Below are 22,985 nucleotides of genomic sequence, written 5' to 3' on the forward strand. Positions count from 1 at the left end.
AAATATAAATGCAACATGTAAAATGTTGGTCCCATGTTTCATGAGCTGAAATATATGAGATCCCAGAAATTTTCCATGCGCACAAAAAGCTTATTTCTCTCAAATATTGTGCCCAAATTTGTTTACATCCCTGTTAGTGAGCATTTCTCCTTTGCCAAGATAATCCATGCACCTGACAGGTGTGGCATATCAAGAAGCTGATTAAACAGCATGATAATTACACAGGTGCACCCTTTTCTGGGGAAAATAAAAGGCCACTCTATAATGTGCTGTTTTGTCACACAACACAATGCCACAGATGTCTCAAGTTTTGAGGGAGCGTGCAATTGGCATGCTGAGTGCAGGAATGTCACCAGAGCTGTTGTTAATTTCTCTACCATAAACAACATCCAACGTCATTTTAGAGAATTTGTCAGTACGTCCAACCGGTCTCACAACTGCAGACCAGGTGTAACCACACCAGCCCAGGACCTCCACATCTGGCTTCTTCGCCTGCGGTGCTGTGGAGTATTTTTGTCTGTAATAAAGTCCTTTTGTGGGGAAAAACTCATTCTGATTGGCTGGATCTGGCTCCCCAGTAGGTGGGCCTGACTCCCAAGTGGGTGGGCCTATGTCCTCCCAGGCCCATCCATAACCTGCTCCTGCCCAGTCATGTGAAATCCATAGATTAAGCCTAATTAATTTATTTCAATTGACTGATTTCCTTATATGAACTGTAATTGTAATCCTTGAAATTGTTGCATGTTGCGTTTATATTTTTGTTCAGTATTTAATGAAGGATACATCTATTTATAATCGGACCCCTTTGAAATTAAAATGGATGGCACTCCCTTCAGTAAAATATATTTTTTCCCAACCCTTCCTGAATACTTGAAAAAAAGTGACCCTCCACTGTACCCAAAATAATAATTAAAACATAAAGTGGATAGCAGAGAACATGCCAACCATTTACCCTCACTCATAGGTCAGACCAGTGCTGATATGCAGTTTTAGAGACTGTTCTTCGTTTTCTAAGCATTAAATGGAAAAGTAACCAGAAGTTTGTGGATTCGCAGACCACCTCCGACAAGGGTAAGGGTGAAAAGATATTCATTATAATGAAAGCACTGCATGAATCTATCATATTATTTGCATTCCGAGAAGAAAAAAAACGTTTATAAACGCCTTTCATGCAATTATACGTCATTTTACATGACTGAAGAAGAGCAGAATGTACAAGAGTAACCCAACAGAGCATGACAACGCATGCTACAGCACCCGCACCGGAGACGTTTTGATATCAAAACAAGCTACTGCTAAAAAAGAGGATAGTCCAAGTTTGGAAGAGTGCTATAGTTGTCTATCAACTATAAACATTGAACGCAACAGAACCAGTTACAAGTGAAGTATCTGATCATCAATGAGTTCGAGAAAAAGACAAGTGTTGTTTAGCACAGCAGCTGCATATCATCAGGTAGGCCTATGCACTTGGGAATTTGGGAAATGTTCATTTTCTAATTTATTCTATTCTATTACTCCATTATATTGTTGTTACAAAATAGATTTGTTTTGACCGTGATTAGGGCATGGTAATATAAGATCATCTGCTAGGCTAAATGAACAAACTAGGCATGCATAGCTCACCGCATGATCCACAAACTCATGTTTCTAAAAGTTAATTCAAAGGCACTGGAGAATGACTGTATAGCCTTCTGAATTGCAGTTGTTGATGTGTTGAAATGTTGAGTGCTCCTGCCAGCCTGTAGCATATCACAAATGCTTCACAATTGATTTCTTAAATGGCAGTCTATAGCTTTGAAATAATAATAATATAGGCTACCTGGCTTGCGCCTGACTGATTTATGGTTAGTAAATAGTTTAATAGCCTGTTTAAATGTCCAACGTCAATTGATAGTGACAGAATCACACATTACTTCCCAAGCAAAGTACATTTTTTTGTCTCCTCGGCTATCGAAGTTTGTTGTGCAACCTCTAAATGTCATAGAGACAAACCAAAGATATTCCATATACATCGGAGTCGCGTCTTTCCCAGCATTTCACATAGATTCTAGCATAAAGAATTGCGAACTAATGAGTCATTATAGATTGCTTGATATAATCAGGTCCATGTAAGTATTTTCAAAATCTTAAGCTAACAAGGGATAGGCCTATGCTTTGAGTCATTTTCTTTAACAAAAGCCCCAATACACTCACATTTCTCCTCAATTCTAGCCCTGGTTTTAACTTAACACAACAAGCTCTTTCTTGAATAGGAAGAAATATGCTCCAACACAAAGCCATCTTGTGGTTAGTAGCCTAAAGTAAAATTAAAAGGAGGACTTTTTAAATGAATTAGCCTCCTATCAGCACCCAAGCGCTGTCCATCTCCGCGGCTGCCGCGTCACAGTAATGCAAGTTATGCCAATTCCTCAAATAAGGCTTATGGTGAGGTCATTAACGCTGATAAATAGCTTCAGAATTATAGCCGTAGCAAGCTTACCTCCAGTCTTCCTTCTCATCTTCATGTTCTCCCTTTCAAATTGAACAGGACGTCAGTAGGCCTAGTTCCGCACACAACATATATTGCATTTTTTGGACAAATAAAACATTATTTTTGGAAGAAAGCTTTGACTTGCCTCCTGAAGTGCCACCATACACAGCACAGTCATTGATTAGGCAGCTAAAAAGTGTTTAAATCAGCAAGAGCAGGGCAGGCCTGGCCAATCCATTGCAGTGTGTGTAATGCAGTGTAGCCTAGTTTTATATACTGTACACCATACCAGCGCAAAACTTGGGAAGGAAGTGCATTTTCTTAGAAATATATATTTTCCCTTTGCTTCTCTGAGCATGTTCTTTGTATAGCCTATGCTTATAGCCTATAGTATATATAGACCACACTAGGAGCACTTGATATTGCACGACCAGCAGGGAATCAGAGATGAGGGGCATCATCGGGCACACATCGAGATACTATAATAAGCAACTAATCCTGAAACCCTGAGCAATATAACATTTAATAGATTACAAATACATGACCCTCCCCTGGACTAAATAAAAAAACATTAAACCTTCCCCCTTCCTCATTTTGCTCCGGGTAACAATTGTGTACATTTCGACCGCTCCCTTGTTACAGATTGCGTTCAATCAATCAGAAGATGACCTGATCTGGACATCCTCTTTAGATGTTGTTGAACTGGGAAAATCAAGCTTGCAACAATACAATAAATTGTCTCAAGCAATTGAATAGGCTTTAGAAATAGAATCTGTAAAACTAAAATAATAATAAAAATAGTATGTACTGATAACAAAAATGTATGATAACCCAGCGCTTTTGATATACAGTGCCTTTGGAAAGTATTCAAACCCCTTGACTTTTTCCACATTTTGTTACTTTACAGCCTTAAAACCTCTCTAGACCAACATCCAGTGAAAGTGCAGGGCGCCAAATTCAAACTACAGAATTGTAAATATTTAACATTCTTGAAAATACACATGCAATATGTCAAAATAAAGATGAACTTCTTGTTAATCCAGCCGCGGTGTCAGATTTCAAAAAGGCTTTACAGCGAAAGCAAACCATGCGATTCTCTGAGGACAGCACCCCACCATACAAATGCATAACAATCATTTTCAACCAGGCAGGTGGTGACACAAAAGTCAGAAATAACGATACAATTCATGCCTTACCTTTGAAGATCTTCTTCTGTTGGCACTCCAATATGTCCCAGAAACATCACAAATGGTCCCTTTGTTCGACAAACTCCTTTTTTATGTCCCCAAAATGTCAATTTATTTGGCGAAAAACACCGGTTCCAACTCGCCCAACATGACTACAAATTATCTAATAAGTTACTGTAAACTTTGTCCAAACATTTCAAACAACTTTCCTAATTCATCCTTAGGTATCCTAAAACGTAAATAATCAATACAATTTAAGATGGAATATACTGTGTTCAATAGCAGATAAAATCAAAGTGGAGCGAGCTACAGGTCACGCGCCCCAAACAAAAGAGTCCACTTGACTTGACTCTCATTCTGAATAGCCATACTTCTTCATTTCTCAAAGGAAAAACATCAACCAATTTCTAAAGACTGTTGACATCTAGTGGAAGCCATAGGAACTGCAACCAGGTGCCTCAAAAATCTAGTTTACCATAGAAAAATAATTGAAAACACAGTGAACTCAAAACAAATATTTTCATGGATGGTTTGTCCTCGGGTTTCGCCTGCCAAATAACTTCTGTTATACTCACAGACATAATCTTAACAGTTTTATAACCTTTAGAGTGTTTTATATCCGAATCTACCAATTATATGCATATCCTAGCTTCTGGGCCTGAGTAGCAGGCAGTTTACTTTGGCCACGGTTTTCATCCGGATGTCAAAAGACCACCCCCTATCCTAAAGATGTTTTAACCTAAAATGGATCATCTATCTACACACAATACCCCATAATGACAATTGAAAACAGGCTTTTTGAAATGTTAGCAAATGTATTAAAAATAAGTATTCAGACCCTTTGCTATGAGACTCGAAATTGAAATTGAGCTGCGGTGCATCCTGTTTCCATTTGTTATCCTGGAGATGTTTCTACAACTTGATTGGAGTCCACATGTGGTAAATTCAATTGATTGGACATGATTTGGTAAGACCTGTCTATATAAGGTCCCACTGTTGACAGTGCTTGTCAGAGCAAACACCAAGCCATGAGGTCAAAGGAATTGTCCGTAGAGCTCCGAGACAGGATTGTATCGAGGCACAGATCTGGGGAAGGGTACCAAAAAATGTCTGCAGCATTGAAGGTCCCCAATAACACAGTGGCCTCCATCATTCTGAAATGGAAGAAGTTTGTAACCACTAAAACTCTTCATAGACCTGGCTAGCCTGGCCAAACTGAGCAATCGGGGGAGAAGGGCCTTGGTCAGGGAGGTGACCAAGAACCCGATGGTCACTTTGACAGAGCTCCATAGTTCTTCTGTGGAGATGGGAGAACCTTCCAGAAAGACAACCATCTCTTCAGCACTCCACCAATCAGGCCTTTATGGTAGAGTGCCTGACGGAAGCCACTCTTCAGTAAAAGGCACATGACAGCCCGCTTGGAGTTTTCCAAAAGGCACCTAAAGACTTTCAGACCATGAGAAACAAGATTATCTGGTTTTAGGAAACCAAGATTGAACTATTTGGCCTGAATACCAAGCATCACGTCTGGAGGAAACCTGGCACCATATCTACGGTGAAGCTTGGCGGTGGCAGCATCATGTTGTGGGGATGTTTTTCAGTGGCAGGGACTAAAAGACTAGTCATGTTTGAGAGAAAGATGAACGGAGCAAAGTACAGAGAGATCCTTGATGAAAACCTACTCCAGAGAGCTCAGGACCTCAGTCTTGGGCAAAGGTTCACCTTCCAACAGGAGAACGACCCTAAGCACACAGCCAAGACAACGCAGGAGTGGCTTCAGGACAAGACTCTGAATGTCCTTGAGTGGCTCAGTCAGAGCTCCGACTTGAACCCGATCGAACATCTCTGGAGAGACCTGAAAATAGCTGTGCAGCAACGCTCCCCTTCCAACCTGACAGAGCTTCAGAGGATCTGCAGAGAAGAATGGGATAAACTCCCCAAATACAGGTGTGCCAAGCTTGTAGCATCATACCCAAGAAGACTCAAGGCTGTAATCGCTGCCAAAGGTGCTTCAACAGAGTACTGAGTAAAGGGTCTGAATACTTATGTAAATGTAATATTTCCGTTTTTTATTTTTAAGAAATTAGCAAACATCTATAAAACCTGTTTTTTTTTTGTTATTATGGGGTATTGTATGTAGATTGATGAGGGAAAAAAATATTGAATCCATTTTTGAATAAGGCTGTAATCTAACAAAATGTGGAAAAGGTCAAGGGGTCTGAATACTTTCCGAAGGCACTGTATCTTGCACTTATTATTAAAACCACATTATTGTTGTGTTTCGTTTGTTTTGTTTGTAGTCTGGCCCTATAAAGATCCGTAACATGCCATTATAGTGAAGTTTACAGACAATACTCAATGGCACTAACGAAGAGGCAGTGGACAACGGCGGTCACAAAGAAAAATAACTGTGAAATTCAACACTGACACTAAATAAATGTTGGATTTGTGTGTCAAGAAAATCTTGGATAAACTGTTCCAGTCAAAGGACATCAACACTTTCAGTTGCACCATGCTGGAGAACATCCATATGTTCAAGAACGCTGGGTGCTACTGTTACCGACAGAAAATCAAGGACAAATAATAGAGGAAGGTGGTTTCAGAGTACCTTTACTGGCATTTCAACATGAAGAATCAAGCAGCCATCGCTAAGTTTAAAGATGAAATAACTCGGAGGCGTTGGAGAAGCACCCAGAGCTATTCTGTGGCACAATGTGCTTCATCGACATCAAACAGACTGTTGAGATCATCGAGACGCTCTTGGTCAAGAGGTTGTTGACGATGGAAGCAACAGGAAGGAGTGGGGCAACTTCCAGTCCAATCTCGAGGGACCAGGAGAAGAGTTGACACTAGAAGAGGTGGTGTACTTTACGACTGGACCCTCCTTCAGGGATACAGTCACAGCCCTGCATAGAGTTCAGTGATGACCGTCTATCCACTGCTAGTATAATATATGGGGGAACGTACTCAGATTACCCAATGGAAGACTTCGAAAAGAATATGGCGTTTGGCAGTCCTGGCCCCTTACAAAAAGTATTTGAGATAGCGCTAAGTAGTTGTTTGCTATATTTTTGTTAACAAACCCTTTTCTGTGACAAACATAAATAGGGGAAAAATAAGACAACCTGATCCAAACAGCGAAATTCGTCCATACTGGACCAATAAGATTCTGTGGAACGTTTTAGCCATGCATGGGATGATTACAAGAGTTGAATATGTCAGGTGCGTAAACAGAGATGATTAGGCTGAGTACAACACAAGACGTTGAGAAAACACAAATCTCTGTATAGGAATTTGTTCCTCATTAAACACTGACCCGTTGCCTACTCACTGGCATTTGTTTTTCTGGGTCTAGCTTATAACGTCACTGGCTCCATGGAGACCTAAATTGTAATTGCCTTCCCTTTGACTAAAGCAGTAAACATTTCTCAGAAACAGTTCAACTGAGCCTACGCTGTATCACCAAAACAATTCTGTCTCGATACAGTAGGATTTGTTTAAGACATACAGAAGCCTGTGGACAGACTTACTCAGGAATTAGTTGTAATGAGCGTTTGGTTCTTGCTGAGACATCAACAATGCCCAGTTAGTTCATCTTGTAGTAATTCCCGTGTGATGATCCAGAGGATAGAAATTCAAAAGAGGTCCCAAGGTTCTGTCCTCCCTGGCCAAAGACCCAAAGTATGTGGTCCAAATATTTGATGTTCAATATGATCCTCCTTGGGTACATAAGAGTTGTTTGGTTAGTGTCAGAAGCGAAGCAGTTCTCTAGGAAGTCTATACTGTTCTGTGGATATATCTAACCTCTTAGAAAAAAAGGTTCAACGGCTGTCCTTTCTAGGAATGTACTGTACTGCAACCAGGGTCGTCACTGAAATCCCAAAATACAAAGTCATTCATTGAAGAAATGTACTTTTAATCCAAGGTACTAGTTAACTAGATATTCCCCTAGAGACTGGTTTAAAGGAAGTGTTTGAGTGTTCTGTGTAAGACACTGGAGGTCTTTACATTCATAGTGGAACTGCCAGGACCCACTCAATAATACGGGTAATGTTCTAGAATCCATTCTTCCATTACCAAGCTTTATGAAGCTGTATGTGACACAGGAAATAGAAAAAGGGCCAGTTTTCCAGATTAAGCCATAACCTAGACTAAAAAGCTATTTCAATGGAGTCTCAATTGACCACGTGTTTGGTTTAGTCTTAGGACTCTATTTAATCAGTGTTTACCGTGAATGCAGTCTTCGCATTTAAATTTCAATTATGCTGTAAAGCTGAACTTCAGCGATACAGATTGAATAGAGCTGTCACAACGTCTACAGAAGGTGGCGCCTCTCCGGTCGTCGTCGCCGGCCTACTAGCTGCCACCGATCTCCTTTTCCTTTTCCTTTTCATTTGGTGATGTCTGTTTAGGTTAGCACCTGTTTTGTGTTAGTTCATTAGTGGGGGTATTTAGTCTGTCTGTTTTTGGTTTGGGTTTGTGCGGGATTATTTTGTGTCGTTTTATCGTAGGTTGGGGATTTGATTTTCCTCTGCCATTCTGTGTTTAGGCATTAGGGTTTGCTGGGCTGCGTCCCGACTCATTTAGGGTTCTTACCTGTCGCTTGAGTTTTGTACCCTGCCTTGTTTTACGTCACTTTTGGACTTTGTTCATTAAACGTGTGTTTCATCTACCTTAGTCTCCTGCGCCTGACTTCACCCCTCCTGCCTGTTAGAGTCGCTTTGACAAGAGCCCTTAATTTGGGTCTGGGAAACGGGCACTAAACAGATCAGGGAGTAAAATAATCTCCATCCCACACACTGTAAACCAGCCAATTTAACCAAGTGTTATTCTGTGAGTTGAGCGGCATTTGAGTTAATGTGTTAAAGTGTGTTTACTCAACAGTCTCTGCTCGAAGTTAGCTGAATTTTAAAACGCTTGTTGAATAAACTTACAAATTCATGTTTTCTCAAAACAAATCAAAACCACACCAACATATTCATATTTCCCAGCATGCTCTTTTGCAGGTTGAGTTTCAGAATGGTTTGTTTCAATACTTGTGTTTTTGCATGTACTTTGATTGGTTAATCTTATGCTACACAAACATAAATAACATAAATGTTTCTAAACTAATCCAATCTGTTAGTAGTTGGACTTAATGCACCTGTTTCTGAGATGTCTGTTCCAGTTTATATGATTTAGGTTGTCTTAATAATCAACATTCCTTACCCCGGCAGTCATTCTGAATGGACCTTGTGGGTTATTAAAAGTTCCAATTGTTGGCTATCCTCACTCTGGCTAGATTCCAACAGGAATTATACACCACTTTGCAAGCCAGCATAATGTGACATGCAGGCTTGGTGTGACCTATAACTAAGAGTTTCAGACCATTGTGTTAGGGTGTAACTAGGCCCTCAAAAAAATACCTTACGATTTATAGAATATATTATCATAAATAGATACATTTTAAAGATGACATATTAACTTAGACACTCACTTGGGGATAGCTACAGTACTGAAAACCATTGAATACATCAACCATGTCTCTGTCACTAACAAATACAGTCATGGGTGGTAAATACAATTCACTCAAAAGGCAAGGCACTCAGGGAAATATGCAAATAAGGTTAAATACATTTTCTAGTTAAATTGTATGTTTACTCAACCTAAAATTCAAAGTCGAGTGAACATACAATTCAACTTGAGAATGTATGTTACTTCAGCTACTGTATGCCCAAATGTGAGCAAACTCACAATCCTATTGCAGCTGGTTGGTTTACAATTGTACGTTAAATCAACATATGTATTTTTTTACACTGCAGTTGAACAAGAGGCCCACGGATATCTACCCCAGGTTTCCACTTGGCTGGTCACCACTGGGATTGTCAGACTCTGCCTCTCTGCTTGCCCTGCCCCTCCGACAAGCCAGGCGGTCCAAGGACCTCGGGGAGATGTTCTGCGATCGGCAGCGGCAGCAGCAGGCGACCACATCAGCCAGATCAGCCCGGAAGGAGTGCGTGTAGAAGCCATAGATCACTGGGTCGCAACATGTGTTGAGGTTGCCGAAGACGAAAAGGGCGTGGTGGACGTATTCGGGTGTCTCCTGGAGCATGGCTGGCTGGAACCAGTACCAGATGCCCAGGAGGTAGTATGGCGTCCAGCAAATCACGAAGGACACCACGATCACGATGGTCATCTTCAGGGTCTTCATTCGCGCCTTGGGGATCATGTCGGCACCACTTCGCCTCAGGCACGGCTCCCCACCTGAAGTGATAACAGACATACACAGTTTGTGAGGAGATATGGAATGGTACTATGTAAGTTGAAGGCGTTGACGATAACAAGAGCCCTGGGTTTTCCTGACCATGTAACCTGATCAGGACCTGACTATGACTGATTGATTCATGTATTAGATGTACAAAAAGTGAGATTATAACACTGAGTGTACAAAACATTAGGAATACAAGCTCTTTCCATGACATAGACTGACCTGGTGAAAGCTATGATCCCTTATTGATATCACTAAATCCACTTCAATCAGTGTAGATGAAGGGGAGGAGACAGGTTAAAGAAGGATTTTTAAGCTTTGAGATAATTGAGACATGGATTGTGTATGTGTGCCATTCAGAGGGTGAATGGGCAAGACAAAAGATTTAAGTGCCTTTGAACGGGTTGACAGGTGCACTGGTTTTAGTGTGTCAAGAACTGTAACATACACCGTTCCCTGTGTGTATAAAGAATGGTCCACCACCCAAAGGACATCCAGCCAACTTGACACAACTGTGGGAAGTTTTGGAGTCAACATGTGCCAGCATCCCTGTGGAACACTTTCGACACGTTGTAGAGTCCATAACCCGACGAATTGAGGCTGTTCTGAGGGCAAAAGGGGGTGCAACTCAATATTAGGAAGGTGTTCAGTGTATAAAGGTACAAAAAAAGAAGAGATTTTCTTGGTCAGATCCTGTGGACAGTAACAACTCTGGGCTCTAAATATGACAATCAAGTATGTGTTGTCGAAACATCCAATAGTCAAATATATCACAAAAGCAAAGAATGCAGTGTGCAGAGTCTCTTCACCTTTTACACTAACACACAGACACACACCTTTGCCCTTGTGCATCTGACGGCTGATCTCGATGAGGATTCGGGTGTAGCAGAAGCTCATTACTAACAGGGGGAACACATAAAGCGTGACAAAGTGGAACATGTTGTAGACCGTCTCTTGCCAGCGATGGTGGAAGCTTCCATGCGTCACACACTGAGTGAATTCCACTCCCTCGGCTTTGATTGCTCGAAAAATGAACAGCTATGAGATAAAGAAAGACAAACGGGTAGTGAGAAATCATGATAAAGGTCTATTAATCAATCAATACAAAATGTATTTCAAGCCTTCTTGACAGCAACAGGTCTTTAAAGTAAACCTGACCTATTGACCAGCAAGCGCATACGAAGCACAGTGACAAGGAAAAGCTCCCTAGAGGGAAGAAACCTAGAGACGAATGAGACTCGGAGTTTGATTCAATCCGTATCACGGAGGTTCAACGCTATAGTGTGATTGAAGTTTAAAGGCAATGTTCATTGATCCTTGGAGACTGCATTCACAGTAAGCAATGCATAATCCGGCTCAATTAGAAATGTCCTTTAAATTCCAATTGCGCTATAGTACTGAACTTCCGCGATAAGGGTTGAATCGAGCCCTCAGAGGGTGGGGCCCATTCTCTGGCTGTACAGGGTAGATGATATGTAGCGCCTATCAGAAATAAAATACCATGTTAACTTGGTCTCCTGGTGTGGTAAATTGATTGGTCAGTTATGAGGGCAATGATGCATTAATAAGTACAGAATTACTATACATACATACGTTAATGGAGTGAAGAAAAGTATAATTACATAGGACAGACAATTTCACGCACTCAGCCGCCTTTGAATGACCTAATCAGAAATCTATTACAAAATCAATCTATTCTAATCTGTTAGAATGATGATTCCTTTCAAAACAGTTTCTGCACCAGAGGTGATATGATATAGAAGTGATATGATATAACAGTTATATGAATTTAATGTGAAGACTAAAGTCCTAAAGCATAAATCTCTATCATTTTTTAATCTCTATCGTTTTTAAATTGCCTTGTTATAGCATATCAGGAATCTGTAATATAATACAGTAATCTTGTACAGTACTGAGCAAGCACAATCGCCAGTCATGTTCATGACTTTTGCCACTCCCATTTTGGGGTGTTTTAACTGTTTATTGTAAATGCTTATGTTTATAAATTTAACAAGATAAGTATTAAGTATTAAGAACATATTTTTGTTAGCTATTTTGGTATAATGTTTCTGCATTTATATATTTTGTAAATACAACCTCTGTATCCAGTCTCCTCCATTACCTGTACAGTAAATAAATACCACCTATTTTTACATCTGACCTACTGACTGTCTAGACAGCTGCTGCTCCACACCAACTAAATAGGCTGCCAGCTCCTTTATTTTAACACTGAGCACAAGTGTGATAGCCCATGGGTGCTTTTGTGAATGTTTAGGCCAATACTTTGTTACTCTTGAGGTTGGAAATAAATGAATTATCTTTACTCCAGTTATGATCCATAGATAGGGTTCATATTGCTCTCACATCTTACCCTAGTCCTGCATTCCTATCTGGAATGGAGGAAATTAACTGTCTATGCTTTTATATTTCAAATAGTCTTAAAAAATATATTTTAACTAGCATAATATCGTTTTCTTCCCTTTGCTGTATTATAATTTACTATTAAGGCAAATTCTTGCACTTTCTCAGTGTTTCATGCAATTCATGACAGACTGTCATACACACCGCTTCTTGCTCGCTGTTTTCCACTTCCTCCATCACCAGTACTCAATATCAATTAAACGCACAAGGACACACACAAATCAATGTTAATCAGCGTATTTCCTTTGGCTTTGTCAGCTACAGTGCTTTCAGAAAGTATTCATACCCCCTTGACGTATTCCACATTTTGTTGTGTTACAGCCTCAATTTCAAAATGGATCAAATAAATACAAATTACACCCATCTACACACAATACAACATAATGACAAAGTGAAAACATGTTTTTAGATTTATTTTATTTATTTATTGAAAATAAATACAGAAATATCTAATTTACATAAGTATTCACACCCCTGTCAATACTTTGTAGAAGCACCTTCGCCAGTGATTATAGCTGTGAGTCTTTCTGGGTAAGTCTCTTAAGAGCTTTCCACACCTGGATTGAGCAACATTTGCCCATTATTCTTTTCAAAATTCTTCAAGCTCTGTCAAATTGGTTGTTGATTATTGCTAGACAACAATTTTCAGGTATTGTCACACCCTGATCTGTTTCACCTGTCTTTGTGCTTGTCTCCACCTCCCTCCAGGTGTCGCCCATCTTCTTCATTATCCCCAGTGTATTTATACCGGTGTTCTCTGTTTGTCTGTTGCCAGTTTGTCTTGTCTTGTCAAGTCTTACCAACATGTTTTCCTTTCTCCCTGCTGTCTCAAGTTCTGTTTCCCTGGTTCCGACCATTCTGCCTGCTCTGACCCCGAGCCTGCCTGCTGTTCTGTACCTTAATGACTCTGCCCTGGATTACGGACCTCTGCCTGCCTTTGACCTGTCTTTTTTTAATGTATTTTTTTTATTTAACCTTTATTTAACTAGGCAAGTCAGTTAAGAACAAATTCTCCTTTACAATGACGGCCTACCAAAAGGCAAAAGGCCTCCTGCGGGGACGGGCCCTGGGATAATTTTTTTTTTTAAATACTATATAAATATAGGACAAACACACATCACAACAAGAGAGACACATCACAACAAGAGAGACACAACACTACATAAAGAAAGACATAAGACAACAACATAACAAGGCAGCAAAACATGACAACACAGCATGGTAGCAACATGACAACAACATGGTAGCAACACAACATGGTACTAGTACAAAAACATGGTACAAACATTATTGGGCAAAGTCAACAGCACAAAGGTTAAGAGGGTAGAGACAACAATACATCATACAAAGCAGCCACAACTGTCAGTAAGAGTGTCCATGATTGAGTCTTTGAATGAAGAGATTGAGGTAAAACTGTCCAGTTTGAGTGTTTGTTACAGCTCGTTCCAGTCGCTAGCCACAGCGAACTGAAAAGAGGAGCGACCCAGGGATGTGTGTGCTTTGGGGACCTTTAACAGAATGTGACTGGCAGAATGGGTGTTGTATGTGGAGAATGAGGGCTGCAGTAGATATCTCAGATAGGGAGGAGTGAGGTCTAAGAGGGTTTTATAAATAAGCATCAACCAGTGGGTCTTGCAACAGGTATACAGAGATGAAAAGTTTACAGAGGAGTATAGAGTGCAGTGATGTGTCCTATAAAGAGCATTGGTGGCAAATCTGATGGCCGAATGGTAAAGAACATCTAGCCACTCAAGAGCACCCTTACCTGCCGATCTATACATTTTGTCTCCGTAATCTAGCATGGGTAGGATGGTCATCCGAATCAGGGTTAGTTTGGCAGCTGGGGTGAAAGAGGAGCGATTACAATAGAGGTAAACAAGTCTTTTGCCTGCCCCCTGTTTGAGTCAATAAACATCTGTGACTCTAGCTGTCTGCATCTGGGCCTTATCCTGAGTTCTGATACTTGGCATAGATTTTCAAGTAGATTTAAGACAAAATTGTAACTCCCTTTCTTTTTATCCTAAAAAACTACCCAGTCTTTAATGATTACAAGCATAACTATAACATGATGCCGTCACCACTATGCTTGAAAATATGGAAAGTGGTACTCAGTAATGTGTGTTTGGGGCAAATCCAAATCAACACAACACTTTGTATTCAGGACAAAAAGTGAATTGTTTTGCCTATTTCTTTTGCAGTATTACTTTAATGCCTTGTTGCAAACATGTTTTTGAATATTTGGATTCTGTACAGGCTTCCTTCTTCTCACTCTGTCATTTAGGTTAGTATTGTGAAGTAACTACAATGTTGTTGATCCATCCTCCTATCACAGCTATTAAACTATGTAACTGTTTTAAAGTCACCATTGGCCTCATGGTGAAATCCCTGAGTGGGTTCCTTCCTCTCCAGCAACTGAGTTAGGAAGGACGCCTGTATCTTTGTAGTGACTGTGTGTATTGATACACCATCTGAAGTGTAATTAATGCCTTCACCATGCTCAAAGGGATATTCAATGTCTGCTTTTTTTATTTTTACCCATCTACCAATAGGTGCCCTTCTTTGCGAGGCAATGGAAAACCTCCCTGGTCTTTGTGGTTGAATTTGTGTTTGAAATTCACTTCTCGACTGAGGAACCTTGCAGATAATTGTATGTGTGGGGTACAGAGATGAGGTAGTCGTTCAAAAATCATGTTAAACACTAGTATTGCAACTTATTATGTGACTTGTTAAGCACATTTTTACTCCTGAACTTATTTAGGCTTGCCATAACAAAGGGGTTGAATACTTAGTGACATTTCAGCTTTTCACTTGTAAAAAAATTAAAAAAACATAATTTCGCTTTGACATTATGGGGTATTGTGTGTAGGCCAGTGAAAAAAATATATATACTGCTCAAAAAAATAAAGGGAACACTTAAACAACACATCCTAGATCTGAATGAAAGAAATAATCTTATTAAATACTTTTTTCTTTACATAGTTGAATGTGCTCACAACAAAATCACACAAAAATAATCAATGGAAATCCAATTTATCAACCCATGGAGGTCTGGATTTGGAGTCACAATCAAAATTAAAGTGGAAAACCACAGTACAGGCTGATCCAACTTTGATGTAATGTCCTTAAAACAAGTCAAAATGAGGCTCAGTAGTGTGTGTGGCCTCCACGTGCAGACACATGCACATTTGTGGCCTGCTGGAGGTCATTTTGCAGGGCTCTGGCAGTGCTTCTCCTGCTCCTCCTTGCACAAAGGCGGAGGTAGCGGTCCTGCTGCTGGGTTGTTGCCCTCCTACGGCCTCCTCCACGTCTCCTGATGTACTGGCCTGTCTCCTGGTAGTGCCTCCATGCTCTGGACACTACGCTGACAGACACAGCAAACCTTCTTGCCACAGCTCGCATTGATGTGCCATCCTGGATGAGCTGCACTACCTGAGCCACTTGTGTGGGTTGTAGACTCCGTCTCATGCTACCACTAGAGTGAAAGCACCGCCAGCATTCAAAAGTGACCAAAACATCAGCCATGAAGCATAGGAACTGAGAAGTGGTCTGTGGTCCCCACCTGCAGAACCACTCCTTTATTGGGGGTGTCTTGCTAATTGCCTATAATTTCCACCTGTTGTCTATTCCATTTGCACAACAGCATGTGAAATTTATTGTCAATCAGTGTTGCTTCCTAAGTGGACAGTTTGATTTCACAGAAGTGTGATTGACTTGGAGTTACATTGTGTTGTTTAAGTGTTCCCTTTATTTTTTTTGAGCAGTGTATTTAATCCATTTTAAATTCAGGCTGTAACACAACACAGTTTGAAAAAGTCAAGGGGTGTGAATACTTTCTGAAGGCACTGTTTGCAGACATCACTCTCAGACACACATATCTCTTATAATTACACAAATACAAATGGCATGGGGAACCAGAAGATAATAGCTTCCCTTCCCTTATAACACCTTCCATCATAATGTCCTCATATCTATAGCTATCGTAGCAGACAAAAGTTGAGAAAATATCATAAGGACTTATGAATGTAAACAGTTTTTCTGGTTGAAGAAAAGTCAGCAATATTACGCCTAGGTAAAGATGTTTTTTTCTGGAAAATACAACTTTTACAAATAGTATACCATGACATTACAGAAGATGTCAGAAAAACATCACTGCAACCAGTTTTGCCTGCTGGGAGAGCTTCACTTCGCTATTCTATTTTTGGCACTGTTTTTGATGAGGGCCTTTGAGGGTGCCACCGTTCTGCTGTACTGTGCTAATAAAGTGCTAATAAAATCGTCTTTCAGTCACCTACCACTGGGCACAAACGTAAATACATTTATACTAAACAAACATAAACGCAACATATAAAGTGTTCTTTATTTTTCATGAACTGAAATAAAAGACCTGTCACGGTTGTCGAAAGGAGAAGACCAAAGTGCAGCGTGTGTGTCGTTCCACATTTTATTTATACAGTGAAACTATGCAATACATAAATAAACTGAATGACAAAACAACAAACCGTGACGCAGAGGTGAAACATACACTACTCAAAATTAATCTCCCACAAACCCAGGTGGGACAAACACTAACTTAAATATGACCTCCAATTAGAGACAACGATGACCAGCTGCCTCTAATTGGAGATCATCCCAAACAAAGCCCAACATAGAAATACAAAACTAGAACAACCCAACATAGAAATACAAAACTAGAACATAACAACATAGAAAAAACTAAACTAGAAAACCCCCCTGTCACGCCCTGACCTACTCTACCATAGAAAATAACAGCTTACTATGGTCAGGACGTGACAAGACCACAGAAATGTTCTATATGCACAAAAAGCTTATTTCTCTAAAATGTTGTGCCAAAATTTGTTTACATCCTTGTTAGTGAGCATTTCTCCTTGACCAAGATAATCCATTCCACTGACAGTTGTGGCATATCAAGAAGCAGATTAAACAGTCAAATCTTTGAAATTGTTGCATGTTGCATTTTTATTTTTGTTCAGTGGTAAAGTCAACCAACATGAATTCAACATGAAATCAACAAAAATTGTCACCATGTCATTGGATTTAGGTTAAAAGCCGGGTGAAAAAAATACAAAATTCCCTTATTAAATTGATGACTTTCTGAAAATCCAGTCAGTTTACCACGTTGATTCAATGTCATCACATACAGTAGATTTATTTTGTTGAAATGATGTGAAAACAATGTTGATTCAACCAGGTTTTGTGCTGAATGAATTGAACCACTGACCAACTTCACCAATCCTTGAAAATCATTGGTCAATTAGTAAGCATAAACATGGAAACACTCAAGATGAGATGGCTTCTGTCTGCACATAATATCTGCTCCATGATTATCATCATTTAAAGTGTGTGTGTGCGTGCCTGCGTGTGTGCGTGCCTGCGTACATAGTAAATGAGATGGATTGATTAATCCATTTATTTCTCTTCACAGTCACCAGCGCTGTGTTCAGTCACCATAAGATGGGTTGACTTAATTGCTTAACCAGGAACATGTATTTCCCATAGAATGGCAATCCATGTCTAGTGTGTGTGTGTGGTTGGTAAAGGGTCCACATTGATCTCTCCACAACTCACCACCCACCCTCCTTTCTCTGAGCTAACATCTCTCTCCCTTGTCTACGGTCGACTGACTCCCCCGCCTTGTGTCTCTCCCTCCCTCCTACAGCAGAAGTTCTGTGTTGTTCCCTTCCTATTAATTTGGAACAACAGCCACTGACTAGCACCTCCAATGTTGTGTCCACTGACAGCCAGAAATGTCATCTCTCCGAGGCGCTGACATTAAGGGGATTGGATTTGTGGTAAACTCTCTCTCTGTGACAGTAAAAAAAAAGAGGGAACACTCAGAAATCTAGCCATGCTGGGAGGGAAAGCAATTTTCTCTCTGTGCAGTGCAATGGGGCCTTCAACTCTGAACTCAAATCAAATCAAATGGAATTGATTGAGTGTCCAAAGTACTGTACTTTCGGCTACAAATTGATCTGTGAGCATGGAATGAAATCTACTCCCTCATTTCTCAATTCAAATTCAAAATCAGTGCTTATTGGCATGAAATACATGTAAATACAAAAATATTGCAAAAGAAAAATGGTTTCAATAGGAGTAAAATTGAAAAAGTCCACATGCTTTGTTTATAAAGACCAATTGACAATACATCTCAAATGAATTAATATACACAGTGCCTTATTAAGTATTCAGACCTCTTGACTTTTTCCACATTTTGTTTTTACAGCCTTATTCTAAAATTGATTAAATAAATTCAAATCCTAATCAATCTACACCGAATACCCCATAATGACAAAGTGAAAACTGTTTTTTTCATAAAAATCGGAAATACCTTATTTACAAAAGCATTCAGACCCTTTGCTATGAGACTCGAAATTGAAATCAGGTGCATCCTGTTTCCATTGATCATCCTTGAGATGTTTCAACAACTTGTTTCGAGTCCACCTGTGGTAAATTCAATTGATTGGACATGATTTGGAAAGGCACACACACCTGTCTATATAAGGTCCCAAGCCATGAGATCGAAGGAATTGTCTGTAGAGCCCCGAGACAGGATTGTGTCGAGGCACAGATCTGGGAAGGATACCAAAACAATTCTGCAGCATTGAAGATCCCCAAGAACACAGTGGCCTCCATCACTCTTAAATGGAAGTAGTTTGGAACCATCAAAACTCATCCTAGAGCTGGCCCACCCAGCCAAACTGAGCAATCGGGGTAGAAGGGCCTTGGCCAGGGAGGTGACCAAGAACCCGATGGTCACTATGAAAGAGCTCCAGAGTTCCTCTGTGAAGATGGGAGTACCTTCCAGAAGGACAACCATCTCTGCAGCACTCAACCAATTAGGCCTTTATGGTATAGTGGCCAGACGGAAGCCACTCCTCAGTAAAAGGCACATGACAGCCTGCTTGGAGTTTGCCAAAAGGCACCTAAAGACTCAGACCATGAGAAACAAGATTCTCTGGTCTGATGAAACCAAGATTCAACTCTTTGACAAGAATGCCAAGTGTCACATCTGGAGGAAACCTGGCACTATCCCTAATGTGTAGTATGGTGGTGGCAGCATCATGCTGTGGGGATGTTTTCCAGCGGCAGGGACTGGGAGACTAGTCAGGATCGAGGGAAAGATGAACGGAGCAAAGTACAGAGAGATCCTTGATGAAAGCCTGCTCCAGAGCGCTCAGGACCTCAGACTGGGCTGAAGGTTCACCTTCCAACAGGACAATGACCCTAAGTACACAGCCAAGACAATGCAGGAGTGGCTTTGGGACAAGTCTACCATGGTCCATGAGTGGCCCTGCCAGAGCCTGGACTTATCTAACGTCACTGGAGAGACCTTAAATAGCTGTGCAGCGATGCTCCCCATCCAACCTGGCAGAGCTTGAGAGGATCTGCAGAGAAGAATGGGAGAAACTCCCCAAGTATAGGTGTGCCAAGCTTGTAGCGTCATACCCAAGAAGACTTGAGGCTGTAATAGCTGCCAAAGGTGCTTCAACAAAGTACTGAGTAAAGGGTCTGAATACTTTGAATTTTTTATACATTTGCAAAAAAATCTAAAACACTTTTTTTGCTTTGTCTTTATGGGGTATTGTGTGTAGATTGATGAGGGGACAAAACAATTTCATACATTTTAGAATAAGGGTGTAACATAGAAAATGTGGAAAAAGTCAAGGGGTCTGAATGCTTTCCGTATGCACTGTATATACACTTGAGTGAAAGCAATCTCTCTTTCCCTCCCTGCCTTCTCTCTCTCTCCCTGCCTGTCAGGGTGGGTAAAGGCTTATATCATTCACAGCACTACTGTTTGGATTGGGATGGGACTATAATCAATATGCAGTTGACCTCCTCAGCCAATTTGATCATTTTATTTGACTAGAGAAACACTTTGTTACCAAGCTGACGACTGCTTCAGCTGCTTCCTCTTCTAAGCCATTCTACTCACATTACTACAGCCAACAATCAAGAGCTGGTGTGTTTGTCCTATAGAATTACAGTTGAATACACCAACCTTAAAAATGCTCTCTTTTTTGCTGAGAGATAATTTCCTCACAATGCACCACCCACCTACCCATAGGACTTAATTTGATTGGCAGAACACTGACTGTATGCTCTATTGTGTGAGGAAGACAGTGAGCAACTTATGATCGATTGCAGCCCTGCTCTCTTACTAGCCCGGAATCCAAACTGAATAGCTCTCCATTTCACTATTGCTCCTATACACGACTCAGTCTGGACCTGTTCCAGTAGAAGGACACTTTGATCAGCTAGAAAGTAGTCCTCTAAGAAACAATGGTAAGGTTTAGCTTAAGACCCATGTGGGAAAATGTTGTCGATCAAAAGATTTGGTTTTCTGATTCGTAAATGGTGATCCAGTCATGGACCGCATTGTTATGCATAACCATTACAAACATAGGCGCAAATGATTAATTGAATGCGGGCGCAAAATGATTCAGTGAAGTCAAACTATAGTGAAATGGAGTGATATTCAATGTGGATAACAGGCTAGTAAGATAGTGGATCAGCAATCAATCAATACAAGGTTTACTAATTGGCTATCCATGTTGATATGCTGTAGTCTGAGAACGATGTAGATGCTACCGTATGTACACCCACCTGTGGGGAGGCCAGGAGCAGGCTGAGGACCCAGGCAACGAGCAGCATCCTCTTGTTCCTGCGCCCGGCATCCAGCGCATCCAATGGGTGCAGGATAGCATGGTGGCGGTCCAGGCTGACCACCACCAGGATGAAGGCAGACGAGTGCATGGCAAACAGTTTGAGGAAGCACAGCAGCTTGCACATGGTATCACCGGCGTACCACTGCACGGTGACGTTCCACACCGCGTCCAGCGGCATTACTACGAACGTCATCACCAGGTCTGCAGAGGCCAGGCTGGCAATGAGTGGCCGGAGATGGGCGGCCAGGCGGCGCCCGCGGCCCCATGCCACGCTGATCAGCACGGAGAGGTTGGAGAAGGCAGCGAACACGAAGAGGACCATGGTGGCGGCCACGCGGACGCGGGCAGCGGCGGTGAAGGTGGGTGCCTCCCAGTCCGTGAACGACGGAGGGAGGGAGGAGTTAAATGAGGAGTTCTCTGGTGGGAACATTGGCGTCGCCGACCAAAGAGACAAGTTTCCCGACATCCTGTCATCCGACATCCTGGGAGTAAGAAAATAATTAGATCATTATCCTCCTCATCTTCAGCATCATCATTCTTATCCTCATCATAATAGTTTTCATTTGTAATGAAATCACTTTAGAACGTGATTCACTTGACTTGATTTGGTTTATCTGACTGGGACAAATTTCAATATGTTGGCTGGGTGAGGAAATAAATAATTCAGTATAATATGACTATTTGGGGCATTTACTGTTGAACCAACATCTCTGTAAATGTGCCAGATTTAGCCAGCTGGCTAATTTTCAACGGCTGTAAGTGAAAACAGAAATGAATGTAACATTGGCCACAACAAGGACAACATTCTCTTGGCACCAATAATGAATTTAGGATGGTTTATATAAGTGCACAGGCACACAGCCAGCCTACTGCCTAAGTGCAGTTTCAGCCTCCTAAAGCTCATATATGGATTGGCAGCTGATATACGCTTTGGCAGCTGATATACGCTTTGGCAGTGTATTCCTTTGCAGCTGCAAAGGAAACTAATGATGGGTCTGGTATTTTGACCTCGGTAATATTCCTTAACATAAAGCTTTATACTAATCTTTATAGCTAAGGCAATAGCTAAGGCAATATTCTAGTATCGATAATAGATCATAGATGGGACACAAAACAAATAGTGGGTCAGTTAAGTTTGTCATCAGTAATGTTTCTTAACAACACCCATCTTCATTTCTGAATAATGTAGGTTCAAAAGGTCATATGACATGCATCCAAGGGCTGATTTCAAGGTTTTACTGCTAACCTACAAAGCATTACATGGGTTTGCTCCTACCTATCTTTCCGATTTGGTCCTGCCGTACATACCTACACGTACGCTACGGTCACAAGACGCAGGCCTCCTAATTGTCCCTAGAATTCTAAGCAAACAGCTGGAGGCAGGGCTTTCTCCTATAGAACTCCATTTTTACAGAATGGTCTGCCTACCCATGTGAGAGATGCAGATTCGGTCTCAACCTTTAAGTCTTTACTGAAGACTCATCTCTTCAGTAGGTCCTATGATTGAGTGTAGTCTGGCCCAGGAGTGTGAAGGTGAACGGAAAGGCTCTGGAGCAACGAACCGCCCTTGCTGTCTCTGCCTGGCCGGTTCCCCTCTCTCCACTGGGATTCTCTGCCTCTAACCCTATTACAGGGTCTGAGTCACTGGCTTATTGGTGTTCTTCCATGCCGTCCCTAGGAGGGGTGCGTCACTTGAGTGGGTTGAGTCACTGACGTGGTCTTCCTGTCTGGGTTGGCTCCCCCCCTTGGGTTGTGCGTTGGCGGAGATCTTTGTGGGCTATACTCGGCCTTGACTCAGGATAGTAAGTTGGTGGTTGAAGTGTCCCTTTAGTGGTGTGGGGGCTGTGCTTTGGCAAAGTGGATGGGGTTATATTCTTTTTGTTTGGCCCTGTCCGGGGGTATCATTGGATGGGGCCACAGTGTCTCCTGACCCCTCCTGTCTCAGCCTCCAGTATTTATGCTGCAGTAGTTTA

General features: G+C 41.2%; 1 protein-coding gene across 1 annotated transcript; it reads right to left on the bottom strand.

Moving 5' to 3' along the window:
• Positions 1-9,375: 9,375 nt before the first annotated feature.
• LOC115175783 (gonadotropin-releasing hormone II receptor-like) lies at positions 9,376-21,493 on the bottom strand. The gene is made up of 3 exons (XM_029735295.1): positions 20,951-21,493; positions 10,741-10,942; positions 9,376-9,900 (listed from the first exon to the last, which is right to left on the bottom strand). Exons 1-3 carry the CDS (start codon positions 21,491-21,493, stop codon positions 9,482-9,484), a joined length of 1,164 nt encoding a protein of 387 aa, XP_029591155.1. The 3' UTR covers positions 9,376-9,481.
• Between the last annotated feature and the right edge of the window lie 1,492 nt (positions 21,494-22,985).

The sequence above is a fragment of the Salmo trutta genome, chromosome 36 (genome assembly GCF_901001165.1).
Source record: "Salmo trutta chromosome 36, fSalTru1.1, whole genome shotgun sequence".
NCBI lineage: Eukaryota > Metazoa > Chordata > Actinopteri > Salmoniformes > Salmonidae > Salmo > Salmo trutta.

Bases quoted from the DNA above. Each gene is read 5' to 3' on its own strand.
- LOC115175783 (XM_029735295.1), bottom strand. From the start codon at position 21,493: ATGTCGGATGACAGGATGTCGGGAAACTTGTCTCTTTGGTCGGCGACG. The intron at 10,943-20,950 runs GTGGGTGTACAT...TTTATCTCATAG, and splicing joins TGCTCCTGGCCTCCCCACAG to CTGTTCATTTTTCGAGCAAT. The intron at 9,901-10,740 runs GTGTGTGTCTGT...TTATCACTTCAG, and splicing joins TCAGATGCACAAGGGCAAAG to GTGGGGAGCCGTGCCTGAGG.